This window comes from Aythya fuligula, chromosome Z (assembly GCF_009819795.1).
Source record: "Aythya fuligula isolate bAytFul2 chromosome Z, bAytFul2.pri, whole genome shotgun sequence".
Classification (NCBI taxonomy): domain Eukaryota; kingdom Metazoa; phylum Chordata; class Aves; order Anseriformes; family Anatidae; genus Aythya; species Aythya fuligula.
In genome coordinates, this window is record NC_045593.1 from 50,740,121 (window position 1) to 50,761,423 (window position 21,303).

A 21,303-nucleotide genomic window follows, 5' to 3' on the forward strand; every position below is an offset into this window, starting at 1 on the left:
CAAGGCCAGGCTGGGTGGGGTTTCGGGCAACCTGGTCTCATGGGAAATGTACCTGCCCATGACAGGGAGACTGGAAATAGGTGATCTTTAAGATCCTTTCAAATCCAAGCCATTCAATGATTCTATGAATGTTACCAATTTACATTTTCCATCAAATATGACTTAAATGTTTTTCAGCTCACAGCTGATTTTGATGCATACAATTTTGAGTAAGAAAGGTTTAGATTCCCGTAATTGTTGCAATACTTATGCTTAAAATAATGAAAAAATATAAATAAAAATTTGAATACATATTTTGTATGCTGTTCTTTCAGGTATTCTTGCCATGGATTATTTTTAGGCCTTATTATAAGCTTTCTTGTATCTCATCAGTTCTATTCCCCCATTGAATATTCTCTGCTGTCACACAGTATATATTTCAGTGGAAGACAGACATTTACATACTTATTTGATAGATGTTACTGAGAGTCTTTTTCAAAAAAAAAAAAAAAAATTATATGTATATACATAATTGATTTCATAATAAATTTAATGTATTATGATAATGTCATAATAAAATTAATCATAAATGTTAGCATACAGATATATGTCGGGTATAAACTTCAGACAGCATTTATTATACTACTATACTAATCTACATAATCTTCTTTGTAAAATATTTCAAGAGCTATCATCTAAAAAGCTAGTCAAATGATTCTACTATTCTTTTCACTAAGTCTATATGAACATTATGAATATCCACATTTAAGGGTTTATTGATATACCACAGTGATGCTTTCAAGCACATGAATCAATTCCTCTTACATAAAGAGTACTATGTGACAAACAGGTGCAAACAAGAGCAGTGCCTTGAGTTAACATCTCACACACAATCACTTCTTGGATGTCTGGCAACTGCTCCACCATTCATGAAAAATTACAAAATTTTTTCTCATTCTGAGGGCTTTTTTTTTTTTTTTTTTTTTTTTTTTTTTTTTTACAGATGTAACCTTTGTCAGCACTTCACCTTTGGAAACTGTGCCTTTATTGCCATTACAGAATCACAGAATCACAGAATTTCTAGGTTGGAAGAGACCTCAAGATTATCGAGTCCAACCTCTACCTAACGCTAACAGTCCCCACTAAACCATATCCCTAAGCTCTACATCTAAACGTCTTTTAAAGACTTCCAGGGATGGTGACTCCACCACTTCCCTGGGCAGCCTGTTCCAATGCCTCACAACCCTTTCAGTAAAGAAGTTCTTCCTAACATCTAGCCTAAAACTCCCCTGGCGCAACTTAAGCCCATTCCCCCTCATCCTGTCGCCAGGCACGTGGGAGAACAGATCAACCCCCACCTCGCTACAGCCTCCTTTAAGGTACCTGTAGAGAGCGATAAGGTCGCCCCTGAGCCTCCTCTTCTCCTGGCTGAACAAGCCCAGCTCCCTCAGCCGCTCCTCGTAGGACTTGTTCTCCAGGCCCCTCACCAGCTTCGTCGCCCTTCTCTGGACCCGCTCAAGCACCTCCATGTCCTTCTTGTAGCGAGGGGCCCAAAACTGAACACAGTACTCGAGGTGCGGCCTCACCAGAGCTGAGTACAGGGGGACAATCACCTCCCTAGCCCTGCTGGTCACACTGTTCCTGATACAAGCCAGGATGCCATTGGCCTTCTTGGCCACCTGAGCACACTGCTGCCTCATATTCAGCCAACTATCAACCATCACTCCCAGGTCCTTCTCTGCCTGGCAGTTCTCCAACCATTCCTCTCCCAGCCTGTAGCTCTGCTTGGGGTTCTTGCGCCCCAGGTGCAGGACCCGGCACTTGGCCTTGTTGAACTTCATGCAGTTGGCCTCAGCCCATCGGTCCAGCCTATCCAGATCCTCCTGCAGAGCCTTCCTACCCTCAAGCAGATCGACACACGCACCTAACTTGGTGTCATCTGCAAATTTACTGAGGGTGCACTCAATGCCCTCGTCCAGATCATCGATGAAGATATTAAAGAGGACCGGCCCCAGCACTGAGCCCTGGGGGACGCCACTAGTGACTGGCCTGCAACTAGACTTGGCTCCATTCACCACGACTCTTTGGGCCCGGCTATCCAGCCAGTTTCTAACCCAACGAAGCGTGCGCCAGTCCAAGCCAAGAGTAGCCAGTTCCTTGAGGAGAATGCAGTGGGAGACGGTGTCAAAAGCCTTGCTGAAGTCAAGGTAGACCATATCCACAGCCTTTCCCTCATCCACCCAGCATGTCACCTTGTCATAGAAGGAGATCAGGTTCATCAAGCAGGATCTGCCTTTCATAAACCCATGCTGACTGGGCCTGATCGCCTGCTTGCCCTGCAAGTGCTGCGTGATGACTCTCAGGAGGATCTGCTCCATGAGCTTCCCTGGTACTGAGGTCAAACTGACAGGCCTGTAGTTTCCCGGGTCTGCCCTCTGGCCCTTCTTGTAGATGGGCGTCACATTTGCTAGCCACCAGTCAACTGGGACCTCCCCCGATAGCCAGGACTGTTGATAAATGATGGACATTAGGCACAAAAGAAATGACATCGTATTTCTATTAGTTTTTCCCCACTAAAAGTATTATACTTCAAACATTTCAAACCTACCTGCTGTTATTCCAACTATACTTTTGCTTTTTGTATGTATGTATCACTTCATTCTAACTGTGTAACTATGCCAATAGAGAGTATATTTATTCCTTTGCTGTTATCACATGTACAGTCACACAAATCTCTTCTCCCCTTTTTCAATTTTCTTTCTTTCTGTTCCCAGATTAAGAAAGAGGTGTGTAGGAAATTCACAGAATATATGTCTAAGGATATCTCATCATACCATCCTATATGTCAAGAGGGTAAGATTTCAAACGTAGCATGATTTCTTTGCAGAAACAAAATAATTTAGTAACTGGAAAGATGTGCCCTCTTTGTGCCATTCTCTGCTTTCCAGCATAAGACAGTCTCACTTTTGAACTTCAGATCATTCTAAGGTCAGAGAATCAGAAATAGAGCTGCTCTTGTTTACATATCGCTAGATGTCCAGTGGATATCATGCAGACTGAAGTAAACAAACACAACAGCTACACTGCAGAATGCATTGTCTAATAACCTACAACCTGTAAAACATATTTAAAAACAGCAAAAGCCTTAAATAAGTCAAAACTTAGATATGGCATTAAAACACAGTGTGAGTTTGTGTCACAATACTCAGTTGCAGAATAATGAAAAACACATATAAAAGTAGGTCCCCAGACTTTATTATTATTATTTTTTAATATATGAAAACCACAAAAAGTATGTCTCATGTTTTCACCACTCATTCTCTCTCTTGACCTCGTTTTGATTTTTCTTTTCTGCAACTCCTTACACAATCCATACAGATACATAAACGTTTGTTCATGTCAACACTACTTTGCTTCAGCATATGGGGGAGCTAGCTGCTCCTGCAAACTAGAAAGTGTCACAAAGCAGACTGAAGGAGCTGTCATTCCAGAGTGACTACACAGGCAAAAAGAGCAAAGTCCCATCAGTTAACAGCCTGGAAAAAAAATAATTTGACACATCTAAGTAGTGTAATACAAAAATATTAATGTGTCATTTTGTTCTGCTGACATAAATTATTTGAGAGAAAGATCACAGAATCACAGAATCACAGAATTTTCTAGGTTGGAAGAGACCTCAAGATCATCGAGTCCAACCTCTGACCTAAAACCTAGATCAGGTACATCATGCAACCATATATGTTCTCAATCAAAACAGAGTACTTATGAAAAAGTGCCTGATATGGCTTTGGAAAAGTCTTTCAGAACACCTCAATTTGGAAGATATTTCTGCCAGATCTATTCCCACATAATGAGGGTCATATAATTCACCCACAAACCTAGCTAAAGATACCATGCCTATGTAATCAAGGTGAGGTAATTTGTCTCCACACTGAAACTCATTTTCAGTGACAACTTTGTTCCTCTCTACAGACACAGAAGGCCAAATTCATGTATGTTGGTGGAAGGGGTGTATACCTTAGGCCTGCATGGACAATGGTAGTAGCTAAACACTGAGCCTGCTCACAAATAATGTGCTTTAGCTACGTTCCTGATGACAGAAACTAAAGAAATAACTGAAGACTCACTGTAGATGTATTTCTAAGGAAAACAGAGTAAAAAAGACAGAACATAAATTGATTTCAAGCCAAGCCAAATGCTATGAATGGCTTTTTCTGGTTTATAAAATCCCTTATTGTCTTTCCATATTCATACTGAGTAAGCAAGGGGACAATCCATAATTATCTTAGCAGACTATACTGATGTTTCCACAGACTGCAGCAGTTTGAACTTGAAAAAGCATATAAATTATAGAAAAGATGTCTAGTGAAATCAAGTAGTTAGTTACAACTGCATTTGTTTTTTTAATTGCAGTTTGCATGAGCTATTTTTTCTCCTTATCTGCAGCAACTATCTTAAATTGTAAATCCAGTCATTGAAGAAGAACAAGCATCATGTTTCATGTGAAATAAATAAATAAATAAATAAATAAATAAAAGCCCCAAATACTAATCTGCCTTTTGGGAATGCATAAAACAAATTTTATTGATATATGACATGCCAATATTAATGCATGCAAAAAGTACAAACTACTACTTGTCTAAAAGTAGAGAAAAGCCAATAAATAGGTAATTTCAAGTATAATCCTTTTTCTGCTGTAACTTAGTCCAGAAGATTAGTGACTTCTGACAAAAATCTGTCAACAGTTCTAAAATTCTGAAAACATATTCAAGTTCTGAACAAATGTAACATTTCCTGAGATAGAAGGAAAAAATGGTTTACAAGTAATTAGATCATTTAGCCCTCTAAAAGAAAATGTAACATGAGCTCTGAGGCTCCCGATTCAGCTACTACTCCCCTAAGTTCCAGATTCCTTATATCCTGTGGTGGATCTGTATGTTTCTAGAGACAGCTATCAGCACCAGATATCCACTGTGCAAATTACAAAGTATCAATGATATACAACACACAAAATCAGCAGAGTAAATTTGCTTTAATTCCTGAGCTCTCAATGGTTTCTGAAAAACACTGCAGCTCTTGTGGTCTCTTTCTGAATGTTTCCAAGTTGCCCCCTACAGAGTCTGAAGGCAAAACATAGGCTGATTGGTTCCAATCCCTGAAGAGAAGAACTGGGAAATTCTCTGGGCCCTGAGTTGTGAAGTAGTCTATGTGATGATGATGTATTGAGATCGTGAAACCTGGGACATTAGCTGTCTACAAACATATTTCCACTTCATCCAAAGTCACCTCACACAGATGTGTTTCAAAACAATATTTTTACATCATAGTGAAAATAGATTGGTATGGATATTTTACTGTTAGTTTTCCTTTGAAGTACAAATGCCACTTCAGTCAGGAGGATTTGTACACACAGATAGGTATCTGAGTTACTTTTGTAAATTCTAGGCAACGTGTGTAGTCCTATTTTATTTTGAGTAAAAATTGACATAAATAGCAACATAACATAACATACCTAGTCTCCTTTTTAGAAACCATTGCAAAGTAATTTTACATGTTATTAGCTAAAGCTTGAGACTTTATGTATTATTTACTGTTCTCTCTAGTTGTTTAAGTGTGGTATTAATAGCACTCCAAGGGCAAAATGTGTAAAGTTTTGGTGAAATACTTTTAGGTATGTATGTGGACATACCACTTGATAAGCTGACCCATCACACAATTTGTCTTCATTTAACTGGACAGGTGAAGGAGAAGAGAGCATGTATGATATAAGTTACAAGTACTGCTCTTCCCCAAAACATATAACTTCATCAAAGTTGCTGAAATACAAAACAAGACTTTGGCAGCTGATGTTTTATAGGCAATCAATTAAACTTGCAACAACTAAGTTAGAAAATTTACCTTATACTTACGACTGTAGCCCCATGCCTTATGGTCAAACTGAGAAACACATTGACCTTCAGCACACCCTTTTACAAAGTAAAATATAAATAGTCACCTTATAAAAGTAATTGGTGCGTCCAACAGATCCAATTTTTCCTGTGTGGTTCATGAAACAAATGTTTCCTTCAGTAGCACCATAAAACTCACAGATCTTAATGGCACCAAATCTGTCTAAAAATTCTCTCCACACATCATTTCTTACTCCGTTTCCAACTGCCAGTCGGACTTTATGATTTTTTTCTCCATCCTTCTGTTAAACAAACAAACAAACAAACCAAACAAACAAACAAAACAACAACAACAAAAAAAAAAAACAGAATATTTTGATACCTGCATTTGATGTTGCCTATTTGGTGGGTTAAATGTAATTTCTTATATACATCAAGTATAAATAGGGGAGGGAAAGTAAAAGGGAAAGGGAAGGGGAAGGGAAAAGGATAAGGAAAGGAAAAAAGGAAGAGGAAAGAAATGGGGAAGAAAAAGGGAAAGGGCAAGAAAAATGTAAATGGCAAGGGCAAGGGGAAACAATAGGAAGTTAAAGGAAGCTGGCACAGCTACAGCTACAAGGTAGCACACTGCAATTCAAAAGCTATTATCTCATTGAATAAACAAATTATTGCCTGAATAATGGCTACACTAATTTATACAAGTATTTCTGTATTTTAAAAGGTGTATCATCTCAGTCTGTTTCCGCTCAGAGCAATTAGAAAACTGAGAAAAATGCAGAAAGGTAGGCATTGTTTCTGATAAGTGATTAAAGTCATCAGACATTAATAGTTACTTTCCCCATGTCTTCAGATTGATTAAAAGAAACAATCAGATTACACATGCTTGTAATTTGTGTTCCTTCCCACACATTGCATGAGTCATATTCTGTATTTTTTTCAACATTAAGTCTTGCAAGGTTTTGTTTATTGTTACTTAGAATACAGTATACCTTGGTGAACTTGAATCTTTTCTGTTGTCAACTCTCATGTTTTCTTACAAGAAATACTATGTTATGTGTTCAAACAGTTCAGTGAGACAGATTCTATGAATACTTTCCCAAACACAGTGATTGCAAGGAGCACCTTAAAAATAAAATCAAATTTAAGTTGAAGTATCAGAAAGCAAAAGACCTAATATATAGATATATTATTTCACTTATTTTAAAACCAGAGTCAGTTTTTAATCATTGCAAATGATTAAATGGCAATACAGTAAGCCACAGAAATGATGTAGCACAAAATTAATAAGGTATCATTTATTACCGCATACCTTTAGAAGTGAATGTCACTCTGGTACTCCAAGACTATGTGTATGTATATCACAGAATCACAGAATCACAGAATTTCTAGGTTGGAAGAGACCTCAAGATCATCGAGTCCAACCTCTACCTAACGCTAACAGTCCCCACTAAACCATATCCCTAAGCTCTACATCTAAACGTCTTTTAAAGACTTCCAGGGATGGTGACTCCACCACTTCCCTGGGCAGCCTGTTCCAATGCCTCACAACCCTTTCAGTAAAGAAGTTCTTCCTAACATCTAGCCTAAAACTCCCCTGGCGCAACTTAAGCCCATTCCCCCTCGTCCTGTCACCAGGCACATGGGAGAACAGGCCAACCCCCACCTCGCTACAGCCTCCTTTGAGGTACCTGTAGAGAGCGATAAGGTCGCCCCTGAGCCTCCTCTTCTCCTGGCTGAACAAGCCCAGCTCCCTCAGCCGCTCCTCGTAGGACTTGTTCTCCAGGCCCCTCACCAGCTTCGTCGCCCTTCTCTGGACTCGCTCAAGCACCTCCATGTCCTTCTTGTAGCGAGAGGCCCAAAACTGAACACAGTACTCAAGGTGCGGCCTCACCAGAGCCAAGTACAGGGGGACGATCACCTCCCTAGCCCTGCTGGTCACACTGTTCCTGATACAAGCCAGGATGCCATTGGCCTTCTTGGCCACCTGAGCACACTGCTGCCTCATATTCAGCCAACTATCAACCATCACTCCCAGGTCCTTCTCTGCCTGGCAGTTCTCCAACCATTCCTCTCCCAGCCTGTAGCTCTGCTTGGGGTTCTTGCGCCCCAGGTGCAGGACCCGGCACTTGGCCTTGTTGAACTTCATGCAGTTGGCCTCAGCCCATCGGTCCAGCCTATCCAGATCCTCCTGCAGAGCCTTCCTACCCTCAAGCAGATCGACACACGCACCTAACTTGGTGTCATCTGCAAACTTACTGAGGGTGCACTCAATGCCCTCGTCCAGATCATCGATGAAGATATTAAAGAGGACCGGCCCCAGCACTGAGCCCTGGGGGACGCCACTAGTGACTGGCCTGCAACTAGACTTGGCTCCATTCACCACGACTCTTTGGGCCCGGCTATCCAGCCAGTTTCTAACCCAACGAAGCGTGCGCCAGTCCAAGCCAAGAGCAGCCAGTTTCTCGAGGAGAATGCTGTGGGAGACGGTGTCAAAAGCCTTGCTGAAGTCAAGGTAGACCACATCCACAGCCTTTCCCTCGTCCACCCAGCGTGTCACTTTGTCATAGAAGGAGATCAGGTTCGTCAAGCAGGATCTGCCTTTCATAAACCCATGCTGACTGGGCCTGATCGCCTGCTTGCCCTGCAAGTGCTGCGTGATGACTCTCAGGAGGATCTGCTCCATGAGCTTCCCTGGCACTGAGGTCAAACTGACAGGCCTGTAGTTTCCCGGGTCAGTCCTCTGGCCCTTCTTGTAGATGGGCATCATGTTTGCTAGCTGCCAGTCAACTGGGACCTCCCCCGATAGCCAGGACTGCTGATAAATGATGGAAAGCAGCTTGGCCAGCTCCTCTGCCAGTTCTCTCAGTACCCTTGGGTGGATCCCATCCAGCCCCATTGACTTGTGCACATCCAAGTGCCATAGCAGGTCACCAACCAGTTCTTCATGGATAGTGAGGGCCACATCCTGCTCCCCATCCCCTTCCGCCAGCTCAGGGTACTGGGTATCCAGAGAACAACCGGTATTGCCTCTAAAGACTGAGGCAAAGAAGGCATTGAGCACCTCTGCCTTTTCCTCATCTCTTGTAACTAAGTTTCCCCCCGCATACAGTAAAGGATGGAGATTCTCCTTAGTCCTCCTTTTTGTGTTGATGTATTTATAGAAACGTTTTTTGTTATCTTTAACGGCAGTAGCCAGATTGAGCTCCAGATGAGCTTTGGCCTTCCTAATTTTTTCCCTGCACAGCCTCGCTACATCCTTAAAGTCCTCCCTAGTGGCCTGCCCACTTTTCCAAAGATTATAATCCCTCTTTTTTCTCCTAAGATCAAGCCACAATTCTCTGTTGAGCCAGGCTGGTCTTCTTCCCCACCAGCTCGTCTTTGGGCACGTGGGAACAGACCGTTCCTGCGCCATTAAGATTTCCCTCTTGAAGAGTGCCCAGCCTTCCTGGACCCCTCTGCCCTTCAGAACTGCTTCCCAAGGGACTCTACCAACCAGTGTCCTGAGCAGCTCAAAGTCAGCCCTCCGAAAGTCCAATACAGTGGTTTTACTGGTCCCCTTCCTGGCCTCGCCAAGAATAGTGAACTCCACCATTTTGTGGTCACTCTGCCCAAGACAGCTCCCAACAATCACATCCTCCACCAGTCCTTCTCTGTTTGTGAAGAGAAGGTCTAGCGGGGCACCACCCCTGGTAGGTTCACTAACCAGCTGCGTCAGGAAGCTATCTTCCACGCTCTCCAGAAACCTTCTGGACTGCTTTCTCTGGGCTGTGTTGTGCTTCCAGGATATGTCAGGGAAGTTGAAGTCCCCCATGAGTACAAGCTCTGAAGATTTTGCAACTTCTGTCAGCTGCCTGTAGAATTCCTCATCTGTCTCCTCATCCTGGTTCGGCGGTCTATAGCAGACCCTGACCAGGACACTAGCCTTGTTGTCCCTGCCGATCCTAACCCAAAGGGACTCGACCTTGTCATTCCCAGCGTCAAGTTCTACAACCTCGAAAGACTCTCTAATATAGAGAGCCACACCACCACCCCTTCTGTGCTGCCTGTCCCTTCTGAAGAGCTTATAGCCAGGCATTGCAGCACTCCAGTCATGAGACTGGTCCCACCACGTCTCCGTGATGGCAACCAAGTCGTAGCCTGCCTGCTGCACGATGGCTTCCAGCTCCTCCTGTTTGTTACCCATGCTGCGTGCATTGGTGTAGATGCACTTCAGCGGGGCCATTGCCTTATCCTTCGGCCTTGCCATTGTTCCCCCTGGCACAGCCCCAACAATCCTTGCTTCAGCCCCATCCCCCTTCCTACCTAGTTTAAAGCCCTCTCAATGAGCCCTGCCAGCTCCTGGCCCAGGATCCTTTTTCCCCTAAAAGATAGGGACCCGTCTGTGGCCATCAGGCCAGGTGCTGAGTAAAGTGCCCCATGATCGAAAAACCCAAGATTTCTGCGTTGGCACCAGCCCCGGAGCCACGTGTTTATCAGGTGGGCTTTCCGTGTCCTCTCTGTACCCCTCACTGCCACCGTAGGGATGGATGAAAACACCACCTGCACTCCCGCTCCATCCACTAACCGACCCAGCCCCCTAAAGTCTCTTTTGATAGCCTTCAGGCTTCTCTCTTCAATGTTGTCACTGCCTGCCTGGACTATCAAAAGAGGATAATAGTCAGAGGGGCGTACCAGGTTGGGAAGCTTCCTGGCAACGTCCCTGACCCTGCCCCCAGGGAGACAGCAGACTTCCCTACGGGTAGGGTCAGGCCGACAAATAGGGCCCTCTGTTCCCCTAAGAATCGAGTCTCCAACAACAATAACCCTCCTGTCTTTCTTGATGGAGGCAGTCTTGAGGCGCGGAGTCGACCTCCTCGCCCTAGGCATCCTCCTGGGAACACTTGCTACCTCTTCCTCAGCTACTGGTCTGTCGAGCTCCAGGGCCTCAAACCTGTTGTGTAAGGTCACCTGGGAAGATGGGACCGGAAGGGGAGGGCATCACCTGCGATGTCGAGCAGGGACCTGTTTCCAGTTCTCCTCAACTCCAAGATTCCCTCCCTCTGCCCGATGGCTACAGGGCAGGGGGTCCACACCCATTTGGGGTGTCACCGAATCACAGAATCACAGAATTTCTAGGTTGGAAGAGACCTCAAGATCATCGAGTCCAACCTCTGACCTAACACTAACAGTCCCCACTAAACCATATCCCTAAGCTCTACATCTAAACGTCTTTTGAAGACTTCCAGGGATGGTGACTCCACCACTTCCCCGGTACCTCTCTTTGAGGCCCTGCAGGGAGTTACTCCACAAGTCTATCTCTCGCTCACACTCCCTGATGGCCCTCAACCTGTCCACCTCCTCCTTGAGCTCCGCCACCATGCGGACCAGGTCATCCACCTGCTCGCACCTCACGCACGCAGTTGAGGTCTCTACATGTATATCTGTATACTTTTGCATATGTATGCAAATCTCCCTATACATACATACACATGCACATATACATATATTACAGAAAGCTGAAGGTCCTTATTTTCTGATCCCTTTCAGTCTACTTTCCCTCTTTCAATTCTAGTCCAGTATAAATTAGAATCATGGAATCATAGAATCATATAGGTTGGAAAAGACCTCTACGATCATGAAGTTCAACCTTTAACCTAGCACTGCCAAGTTCACCATTAAATTATGTCACCAAGCTCTACATCTACACATTTTTGAATATCTCCTAGTTGAATACCTCCTAGTTGACTCAACTACTTCCTTGGGCAGCTTGTTCCAATACTTCACAATTATTTCAGTGAAGAATTTTTTTTTCTAATATCCAACCTAAACCTCCCCTGGTGCAACTTGAGGCCATTTCCTCTAGTCTTATCACCTGGGAGAACAGACCAATGCCCACCTCGCTACAGCCTCCTTTAAGGTAATTGTAGAGTGCAATAAGGTCTCCCCTGAGCCTCCTTTTGTCTAGGCTAAATAAACACACTTCCCTCAGCTGCTTCTCATCAGACTTGTTCTCTAGACCCTTCACCAACTTTGTTGTCCTTCTTTGGACATGCTCCAGCACCTCAATGTCCTCCTTGTAGTGGGATGCCCAAAACTGAATACAGCATTCAAGGTGTGGCCTCACCAGAACCAAATACAGGGTGGCAATCTCTTCCCCAGTCCTGCTGGCCACACTGTTTCTGACACAAGCCAGGATCCTGTTGGCATCTTGGCCGCCTGAGCAAACTGCTGGCTTATGTTCAGCTGGCTGTCAACCAATACACCCAGGTCCCTTTCTGCCAGACAGTATACTATCCACTCTTCCCCAGCCTGTAGTGTTGCATGGGTTTGTTGTGCCCCAAGTGCAGGACCTGGCACCTAGCCTTGTAGAATCTCATACAGTTGGCCTTAATCCATAAATCCAGCCTATCCAGATCCCTCTGCAGAGCCCTGCTGCCCTCAAGCAGATCAACAATCATACCTAACTTGGTGTTGTCTGCAAACTTTTGTCACTGTGTCTATTGTCACTATGTCTCCCCCCACATCCAATAAAGGATGGAGATTCTCCTTAGTCTTTTTCTTGTTTATGTATTTATAAAATCATGTTTTATTGTCTTTAACAGCAGTAGCCAGATTGAGCTCCATCTGGGCTTTGGCCCTTCTAATTTTCCCTCTCCACAGCCTCACAACATCTTTGTCCTCCTGAGTGGCCCGCCCCTTCTTCCAAAGGTCACTTTATTTATTTATTTTTTTATTTTACTTTCTGAGCCCTAGCCACAAATCTCTGCTCAGGCAGGCAGGTTTTCTTCTGGACCAGATCATCTTTCAGCATGTGGGGATGGCTTGCTCCTTCACCTTTAAGATTTTCTTCTTGAAGAGTGCCCAGCCTTCCTAGACTCCTTTGCCCTTCAGGACTGCCTCCCAAGGGACTCCTCCAACCAGTGTCCTGAACAGGCCAAAATCTTTCATCCAGTTTCAGTCTTTCTTCAGTGATTCAGCAAGGAATGCATACATTTCACTAGATGCAGACAGCTCTTGGCAATTACAAACTGAAGCATTATCCTGCTATATCGTCCCAAAACTACATCACTCACAAGCCTCCCTCAGTTGCTAACCATTTGTTTTTCACATCAACTAAATTATTTTATTTTCCTTTCTCCTCTCCTACTTTACTGTAGATGCAAAAGTCATTTCTAAATACGTAAGCACAAACTTCACTGACTTTCTAAGTCATTATTAACAATTGTATTGTGTCATGTTACACAGTACAATGAAATTATCCATGGACATGACCTGTAATAAAGTGTCTAAAAATGACCCATAGATGTAATTTTTGGAGTGATTTTATTTTTTTTTTTTCCACTTCAGATACAGTATCACAAAGCAACTCTGTAGATTTTCACATATCTGAAATAATAAGGTCTGTTCCATATTCAAAGATCATTACACTGTCAAGGAACCATAAATATATATATATATATTTATTTATTTTAATAAGAAAGTGATTCAGTACTACAGCAGGAAAGCCTTTTTCTTACAGAAAATTGTTTACCATCTTTGGAATATTCTACACAGCTCAACTTAAAACTATTCAAAGTGGGATATTTTCTCTACAGTTTCGTTGATAAACTGAAATTAAGGTACCAGTAACTGAACTGCAGTTACCCCTCACTGACACCACTGATTTATTCAAATGTTCTGCCTCTGCTAAGATATGAAATATAGCACAAGAGATCCTTTGTTCCAAAATGAACAAAAGAGACAAATATGTGTGTATATATACATACTAATTAAGTGGGTCATTCATCAGTCTGGGAACATTCTAATTCTCTAGAGTCCAAGTTAATAAACAGGTGAGTTTGCTTTTATTTGTACATCAGGTTAATAAAAATACTGATGACAGTTTGCTGAAAAGACACAGATTAGGATGAGCTAGAAAACAATCACCTACACTACTTTTTTTTTTTTTTTTTTTTTTTTTTTTTTTTCAAATGGACAAATATAATATATAAGGTTGGTTAGTTCAAATCTTTCAGCTCCTCTTGTTGTTTTGGCTGTTTTAAGTTACTACAGCACAACATTGTTTCTCCAGTGCAAGACACAAAATAGAATCATAGAATACCCCAAGTTCTTGGAAGAGACCCACAAGGGTCACTGAGTCCAACTCTTGGCACCACAAAGAACTACCTAAAAATCGGACCATATATCTGAAAGCATTGTCCAAATGCTTCTTGAACTCTGGCAAACTTGGTGACATGACCACCTACCTACAAAGCCTGTTCAAGTGCCCAACCACCTTTTCTCAGTGAAGAATCTTTTCCCAGTATCCAAGCTGAACCTCCCTCCTTTGTGCTCCTCAGCTTTGTGCTGTTCCCTCCAGCCCTGGTCAGCATTCTACTGTGCTTGCAACAACACAGCGTATGACTGCCTTACTTTAGGAAGTATTCTCTTAAGGCACTGAGGCCTTTCACAAAAATATAGAGTAAATATCTGAAGTCATCAAAAACTGATTGCAGAAGGAAAGCTTTCTTAAAAGACAAAATAATAATTTGCTTATCGTTCACAACTAAGGTAAATTTCCTATTAGACTGCATTGCTGCAACTGCAGTGTTTGTGACTGAGGTAGCTCCATCACAGTTGTACCAATCTGTTGATACAAGGATACTTGAAGGGTATTGCAGGGCTTTCTGAGGAAAAAGCATTAAAACTGGCATACCTTTTGGTAGTCCTCCAACTGCAAGAATGAAAACCATATATAATTTATCTTCCAGTAGATATTTAATGAGTATGAAGATTATAAATGAGGGAAATTTTAAACAGTGTAATTTGCTGTAGTTTTAAATGCAAATACATTCACAGAGCTAATTTTAACATTTTTATCTAGATGTTATGTATAACTACTATATGACATTAATTAGCTTTACATATAACTAACTTTCAATGGTAAGTGTGCCACAGTAAATAAAATGGATTTAGCTATATTGACACCATTTTCATGATTCGATCTGTAAGTATTTATCATCTGTATTATTGTCCAGCTCATTGCCAGGCTCCAAATCTGACAGGAACAGAGATATCCACTGCCACCATGGCGGAATACCTCTGCAGTAAATCAAATGCAATAAATAAGAGAAGGAAAGGAAAAGGGATGATAATTCCAACACGTGCTAAAAACACAGCTAAGCAATGCACAGAGTGTTCTATACATATGAATATCTAAATAAACTAAAAATGCAGGAACATATGCCAACAGCCTATGGCACCAAACAGTCATGTTTTGAATTTCTGCTGTATTCACATAGCATTTCATCAACTAGTTTCCCATCACTACAGAACCTAGAGGTATAAGACTAGGAGGGATTTCAAAGAGTCACTTAGTACACAGCTTTGCTGGAAGATAAACTGCTCTCCCTTGCAGCTGAACAAGCTGCAGCAAGTCAGCTTGCTACTGTGCAGCTGCTGGTACAACGTAGTTGTCTGCAAGCATATTCTTAGTACACTGCAAAAGTGTACACTAAGACCTAAATTTCCTTACAATCCCTGAGTTAGGAAGGGCTCAGAACCTTGCCCAGACTCGCAATCTTAGATAGCTCAAACAATTTGTGTCCTCTGATAATTTGTTTATGTTTTTGCTTCTGAGTGTGATTAATAGTTCTGTCTGGATAATTCCAAAGACAATATTTGTAATATGATATTAGAATAACAGAATGTTAGAACACCTTTTCAAGGGTTTTAAAACTATTTATTTTCCTGCACTGTGATTTTCTTTCATTATTGAGTGATTTTTAAACAAAATGGGGATTCAATCTCTACTTACCTATTTGTAACGGTAGAAGTGAAATTTTTTTTCAATGCCTTTCTGAAGCATTAATAAGACGGCACTTCATACCTTACACCTGGACTTTTATTCAGTGCATTCAGCCAAAATCTTTGAACCATATATAAAATATTTGCATACATTATGAATCAGTTTTTGACACACTATTCCTCCATTCTGTGAGCTTGTTTCATTTGTATAGTAATTAATTGACAAGTCAAGATCTGCCTTATTATACTAAATACCACATAGCTGGGATTCTTCATCTGCCAGTCTTTCCTCCTTAAGTGTTCTTTGTAAACTATGTGGACTATTTGCATGATTAAGTCACTGATAAAAAGAAGTCTTTTAAAGGGCCATCAACACGATATTAATCAGGTGTGGGAAGAACTCGTGACTGCAGCAGTATAAAAACGTATTTAGCAGTTTCATTAAAGGCATCCAAGAAAAAAAGTTAATTGTCTTACTTTTACCATTTACACAGCAGGAAAAGCTAAGTGGAGAGAAGCAAAGGCAACTTCAAGCAAAGAAGGTATGAAGTGTTCCTTTATTGAGGCATTGATGAACCTAAAAGCAGTATCAGGGCCTGAGACTTGCAAAAATCTCTTAAATATAAGATATGGACAGACCATACAGGATTTACATTCATGTATTTACAGGAATGCATATGACAGTACATTCACTGGTTATCTGTTGACTCATTAGCCCTGTAAAAAAAAGGGGGCATCAGGTAGTTATTAGGGACACTATGAAATGAGAAATATCTTATTGCCATTAAATTGATGAATGCAATAATTTTTTCAAGATAATATGCTTCATTCAATTCACCTTGCACAAACACTTTATTATAAACTTCATCTAGATTTTTTGAGTAACACATATAGCCAAATTTAAAAACAAAAGTGAAGGAAAATTTTACTTTTTTACGTCTGTCTTGAACTGATGCACCATATGAAGGAAACAGGAAAATTTAGCAACAGCGTACATTTTCCAGCTCAGGAATCAATTGTTTACTATTGCAGTACAGCTCACTCTCACCACACTTTCATTAATGAATCTCCTGATGATCTAATAGCATTAGATTCTAATGGTATTGATTCTAGTGGGGAATGTTTTCTTTAGCTGTACTTTTATTTCCTCAGAATATATATACCAATAAAAAAAAGTCACTTTTGTCAGTGACTAGTCACTTTTGTCAGTGACTATTTCACCCAGAAATACAAAGTAGATCATTGTATTTTTACTGATTGCCCTAGGAGCCCAAATGTCAAAACAAATTACACAAAACTTTCCGAAGGTCAGTTTAGAGAATTAAAACATGCACAGATTTTTATTTTATTTTATTTTATTTTATTTTATTTTATTTTATTTTATTTTATTTTATTTTATTTTATTTTTCATTCTGAAGTATTCTGTGAATATGAGCTTCTCTTTGCAAAACTATGAATGTGATTTCAAGGCTCCACTATCAGGACATCAGAAATGGTGTGGCCAGCAGGACTAGAGAAGTCATTACTTCCTTGTACACTGCACTGGTAAGACCACACTTCACATACTGAACAAAACTATTTCAGTTTTGGGGCCCTCACCAGAAGAGGATAGGGAGTTGCTGGAACGCATTTAGAAAAGTGCAATGAAACTGGTGAAAGGACTAGAAAACAAGACATATGAGGAACAGCTAAGTAAACTCCCTTGTTCCAGTGGAAACTCCTATTGGGGATGTTTCCTCTGTAGAAAAGGGGACTGAAAGAAGACCTTATTGCCCTCTACCACTACCTGAGCAAAGGCTGTAGGAAGGAGGGTATCCACTCCATGTGTTAATGACAAGACTAAGAACAATTTACAGTACAGAACGTCAATTGAACAAAACTGTGCCTGCTGACTCATTTTTCCTTCTCTACTTTACTCAATCAGATTTTCTTCCTTCAAAGAAACCTGTTTCCAGGTGGGACACACTGTTATCCTGTTGAAGGATTTCTTGAAACAGCAAAAATCCCATGGCTTGCTGTAGCTGAGTAAAGCAAGCTACCAGGGCGACTATGAGAAGTTCCCATGACAGTGTTCCCACATCGCCCAATTGAGGAATTCAGAAAAATATTGTTACCAGTAGCTGGCTTCAAGGACAAGGTCTATGTGACTGCTAATCACAAGGGGGTTGTTTTCTTGCAGGTGGGGTTGTTTTCTTGTAGTTGTTTGTCTGAGTGCTTTTGACAATAATCTTGTGTGAAACACTGTCCGCCCCTGTTAAGTTCACTATAAAAGTTAGGCTATTCGGGCAATAAAATGGAGCATGATCTACTGGCGTCTGTCGTGCTTTCGGCCGTGCCTCCTGCAACATTATCCAACATACCTGCCCTTATACCCCTTCCCACAGCACCTGAGTCAACAGCGGGGAAATGTGTTCACTCTGTTTGCTGATGCCAGCAGTATGAACTTCCTTGTTTTCTTCTTTTCAATTACTATTGTTCTAATGCAGAAGAGTTTTAATAAAATAAATCCTTAAGCATCTTTTCTAAAGTCACTTCAGAGCTTAATCCTATCCAAAGAAAACCTTGGCCAAACTGGTTCTAGTAAAGAGATTGGCTAGCTTCAGCTTAACAAAATTAAGTCTGAAAGCTGATATACAAAATCTTACATGTTTGAGGTAACCCAAGGAAAAAGGAATTGTTACTGATGCCAAAGGATAACACCAGCTCAATACCAAATGGAGATAAAAACAGGATTGATACTTAAGAAGATTTTGAAGCAATGATTTTTTGAACTGTGAAACAGACTTTGAATATCAGTAGAGGTGAACTCCAGCTTTAATAGAGAGCTTACCAAGTTCATGCAAAGGATTGTATATCAAATAATTAATGTCATAATGTCTGACAGGTTGTGACAGATTTCCAACAGGTTCTTAGAAATCTAACAGGTTGTGACTGATTTCTAACCTGTATTTGTAAACCATTTCAGGATTCAGGACACCTTTATTGAAAAGCATGAAAGAGATGGTACATTTCGACTCCTATCTTTCCAAAAGCTTCATGTCTTGTTATATGTAAGTAAATCCTTACTTCAAATTAGAAACAAATTTTGTTGAAACCCCCTAGGGAAAATACATACACAGATTAGTAGGATCTAAGGCCTTTGTCTAAAGAGGAAATAGGGAGCTACATCGAGCTGTCCTTTCTTCTCATATTTTTTAGAGCACTCTAACTTGAGACTTTAAGCAATGTCAACCAGCAAGACTAAGTTTTGCTGAAGACCTTTAGTAGCCATTTTAGAGCATGATCCATTTTCTAGCTACTGATAGCTAGTAACCATTAGTACTGGCTGTTGTACTTTCACTACTATCAAAAGAGAGAAGACGTTTAGAGGTGGGCAGGCGTGAGGATTACTCACTGTTTTAGGAGCCCAGAAAAAGCTAAAAGCATCATACAGTGCATGACCTTTGTGCTTGTACTTAGAGGAAAAAAAAAGGATTCTTTTTCTAATGAGTGGTCTTTCCAGTCAACAAGTTACTAAAACAAACTTGATGCAGAACAGGTTTCAGAAGAATTCCCCTGCAAGAAGTTTTCAAGAGCAATTGCAGATGTGAGTGAGAGGCAGAAAGATCAAACAAGACAGAACCCATACAGGAAAGCTAACCTAAAAGTCTGGATGCTACCACAAAGACTTGACAAATGTTCATTTCAAAATCTATGAAATAAGAAGCATCAGAGAACTATGGCCTCCAACTGTAGAAACACACCATTTATTTCAAATTTAGAATTAAAGAAAAAAATGAGCAGTTAATAGAATTGCTATGGTTTTAATATATGCTTATTATAAGGGCTTTAGAGTATTTGAACCTTGAGAACACTGTCTACATAGCATCTTCATAGAAGTTTAGAACTTCTATTAGCCAGACCTTTTTCATGCTGCCAGTATACATACCACTTTTAAGCAGATTAAACTTAACAAGAGATAACTTGGCAAATTATTTCACTAGCTTGAAAAATAATGATGGATTGCACAACCTACTTAGAATCCTTCCACTTACATGTGTGAACATGTTTCTCTTCCAGTTCAAACTTGAGGAATAGTTACTACTTTTCAAGTACAATCTAGCTACATATCAAATTCATTCATTTTATATATATATAATATTTTATATATTTTAATATAAAAATATAAATATAAAAATATTTTTATATAAAAAATAAAAATATATAAAATATTTTTTATATTTTATAATATATATATTTTTTGTTGTTGTTGTTCTTGAGAAGGACTATTAGATTTATCTTTAGTCAGTAGCCTCACAGAGCAAAGAGTTTAGATATGCCAGCTCTTGGAAAGTACTCACATAACAAATAGAATACCTATTTAATGATGGTTCGGTATAACTGTCTTTATTTGCCGAACTCCTTCAACCTTATGATGGTTTTGGAAGGATTTAAAAAAGAAAGACTTTGTTTAGAAATGAAGTACATCATTGTTGCTCTAAGACACTGAACCAGATAAAATGAACAATACAAAATGCCATACTCAACTCTACGGAGAACAGTTTCTAAAGGACAGAAAAAAAGAACAATTAATATCTGAGTCTGGAAACACAGCAAAAGTTGGAAAGTGTTAAAGAGAAGGGGATATCTTTGGGGAAATTATGTTGGCCTACAACGAAGAAAAAAATCCTATTAAAAAAGCTGGGCCTTTCAAATGTTCTGATTTTCTTTGTAGTCTTTAACTTTTCTCCATCCACAGCCACTAGTGATCACTGGGACATCAGCCATGTCCTCTTTAATACAAATATATTTTCTTTGCTGAGACATTCATGGATAGGGATGTAGGACATATGAGCCTAACTACATTAGTTAAATATGCTCCTGAAAATTTTCAGGAGGAAAAAAAAAATAATCCATTGTCTTTTTTGCACTCTCCTAATCATTTTGTTAAATTAAAAGATATTACTCCTTATGCTTAATACAATATAGTTACTCTCCAGCAGTTATTAATTTTATGAATTATTCAAAATAAAAGCCGTTTATGATCATAATTTACTTTTAAAAAACATTTATTAAAATGATTTACCAAGTAAGGTAATCAATGAAAGATTTAACGTGTATTATTAAAACACAACAGGACAACCTGCAGCTTATAAATGAATGGAACAACAGTTACCAGCATTAGCAAGATGAATTTTAGTTTATATGGGACTATGAATGCTTGTTTCATGTTCATTTTGACACACTGAGCACTAGCACTTGACAGAAAGTCAATTGGGCTTGCTATGCAACAGGTTATATGCTTGATCCATTCTGTCTATTACATATATTCCATATTACATTTTGAATTAATTCCAACAAATTTTAGGCATTTAATTTAACCTGAATATCTTGGATTCTCTCAACTAATGGGTAGCTCTATGAACATACCACAAAAAAAAAGCCAGACCAAGAGTTAATTCAATTAATCTGAGTCAGCTGTACGTGGTTTTTATAACAGGTTCAGCACACTTAGTATTTGATAGAACAGATAGAACATCACACCACTGACTGCCAAGGGAAAAGAAGCATGCTCAAGTTAGGGCTTACACAGTTTCAGGGAGGAATGTCATTTTAACAAACGTTGCTTTGTTGTCTGGAATAGCTCTCTAACTAGAACAAAAGCATCTTTCCTTTGAGCTGCTAATCATAC

At 40.3% G+C, this 21,303-nt stretch overlaps 1 protein-coding gene across 2 annotated transcripts in view; it reads right to left on the reverse strand.

Annotated features, from left to right (window-relative positions):
- LOC116500598 (long-chain fatty acid transport protein 6-like) overlaps nt 1–21,303 on the reverse strand; it is a 47,829-nt gene that overhangs the window by 13,171 nt on the left and 13,355 nt on the right. Inside the window, exon 5 of one of the 2 annotated variants that reach the window (XM_032205710.1) lies at nt 5,975–6,169. The exons of the other annotated variant lie outside the window; for it this stretch is intronic. Within the exon in view, the coding sequence (XP_032061601.1) occupies nt 5,975–6,169 (195 nt within the window). The remainder of the gene's footprint in view (nt 1–5,974; nt 6,170–21,303) is intronic. 2 annotated transcript variants of the gene reach the window in all.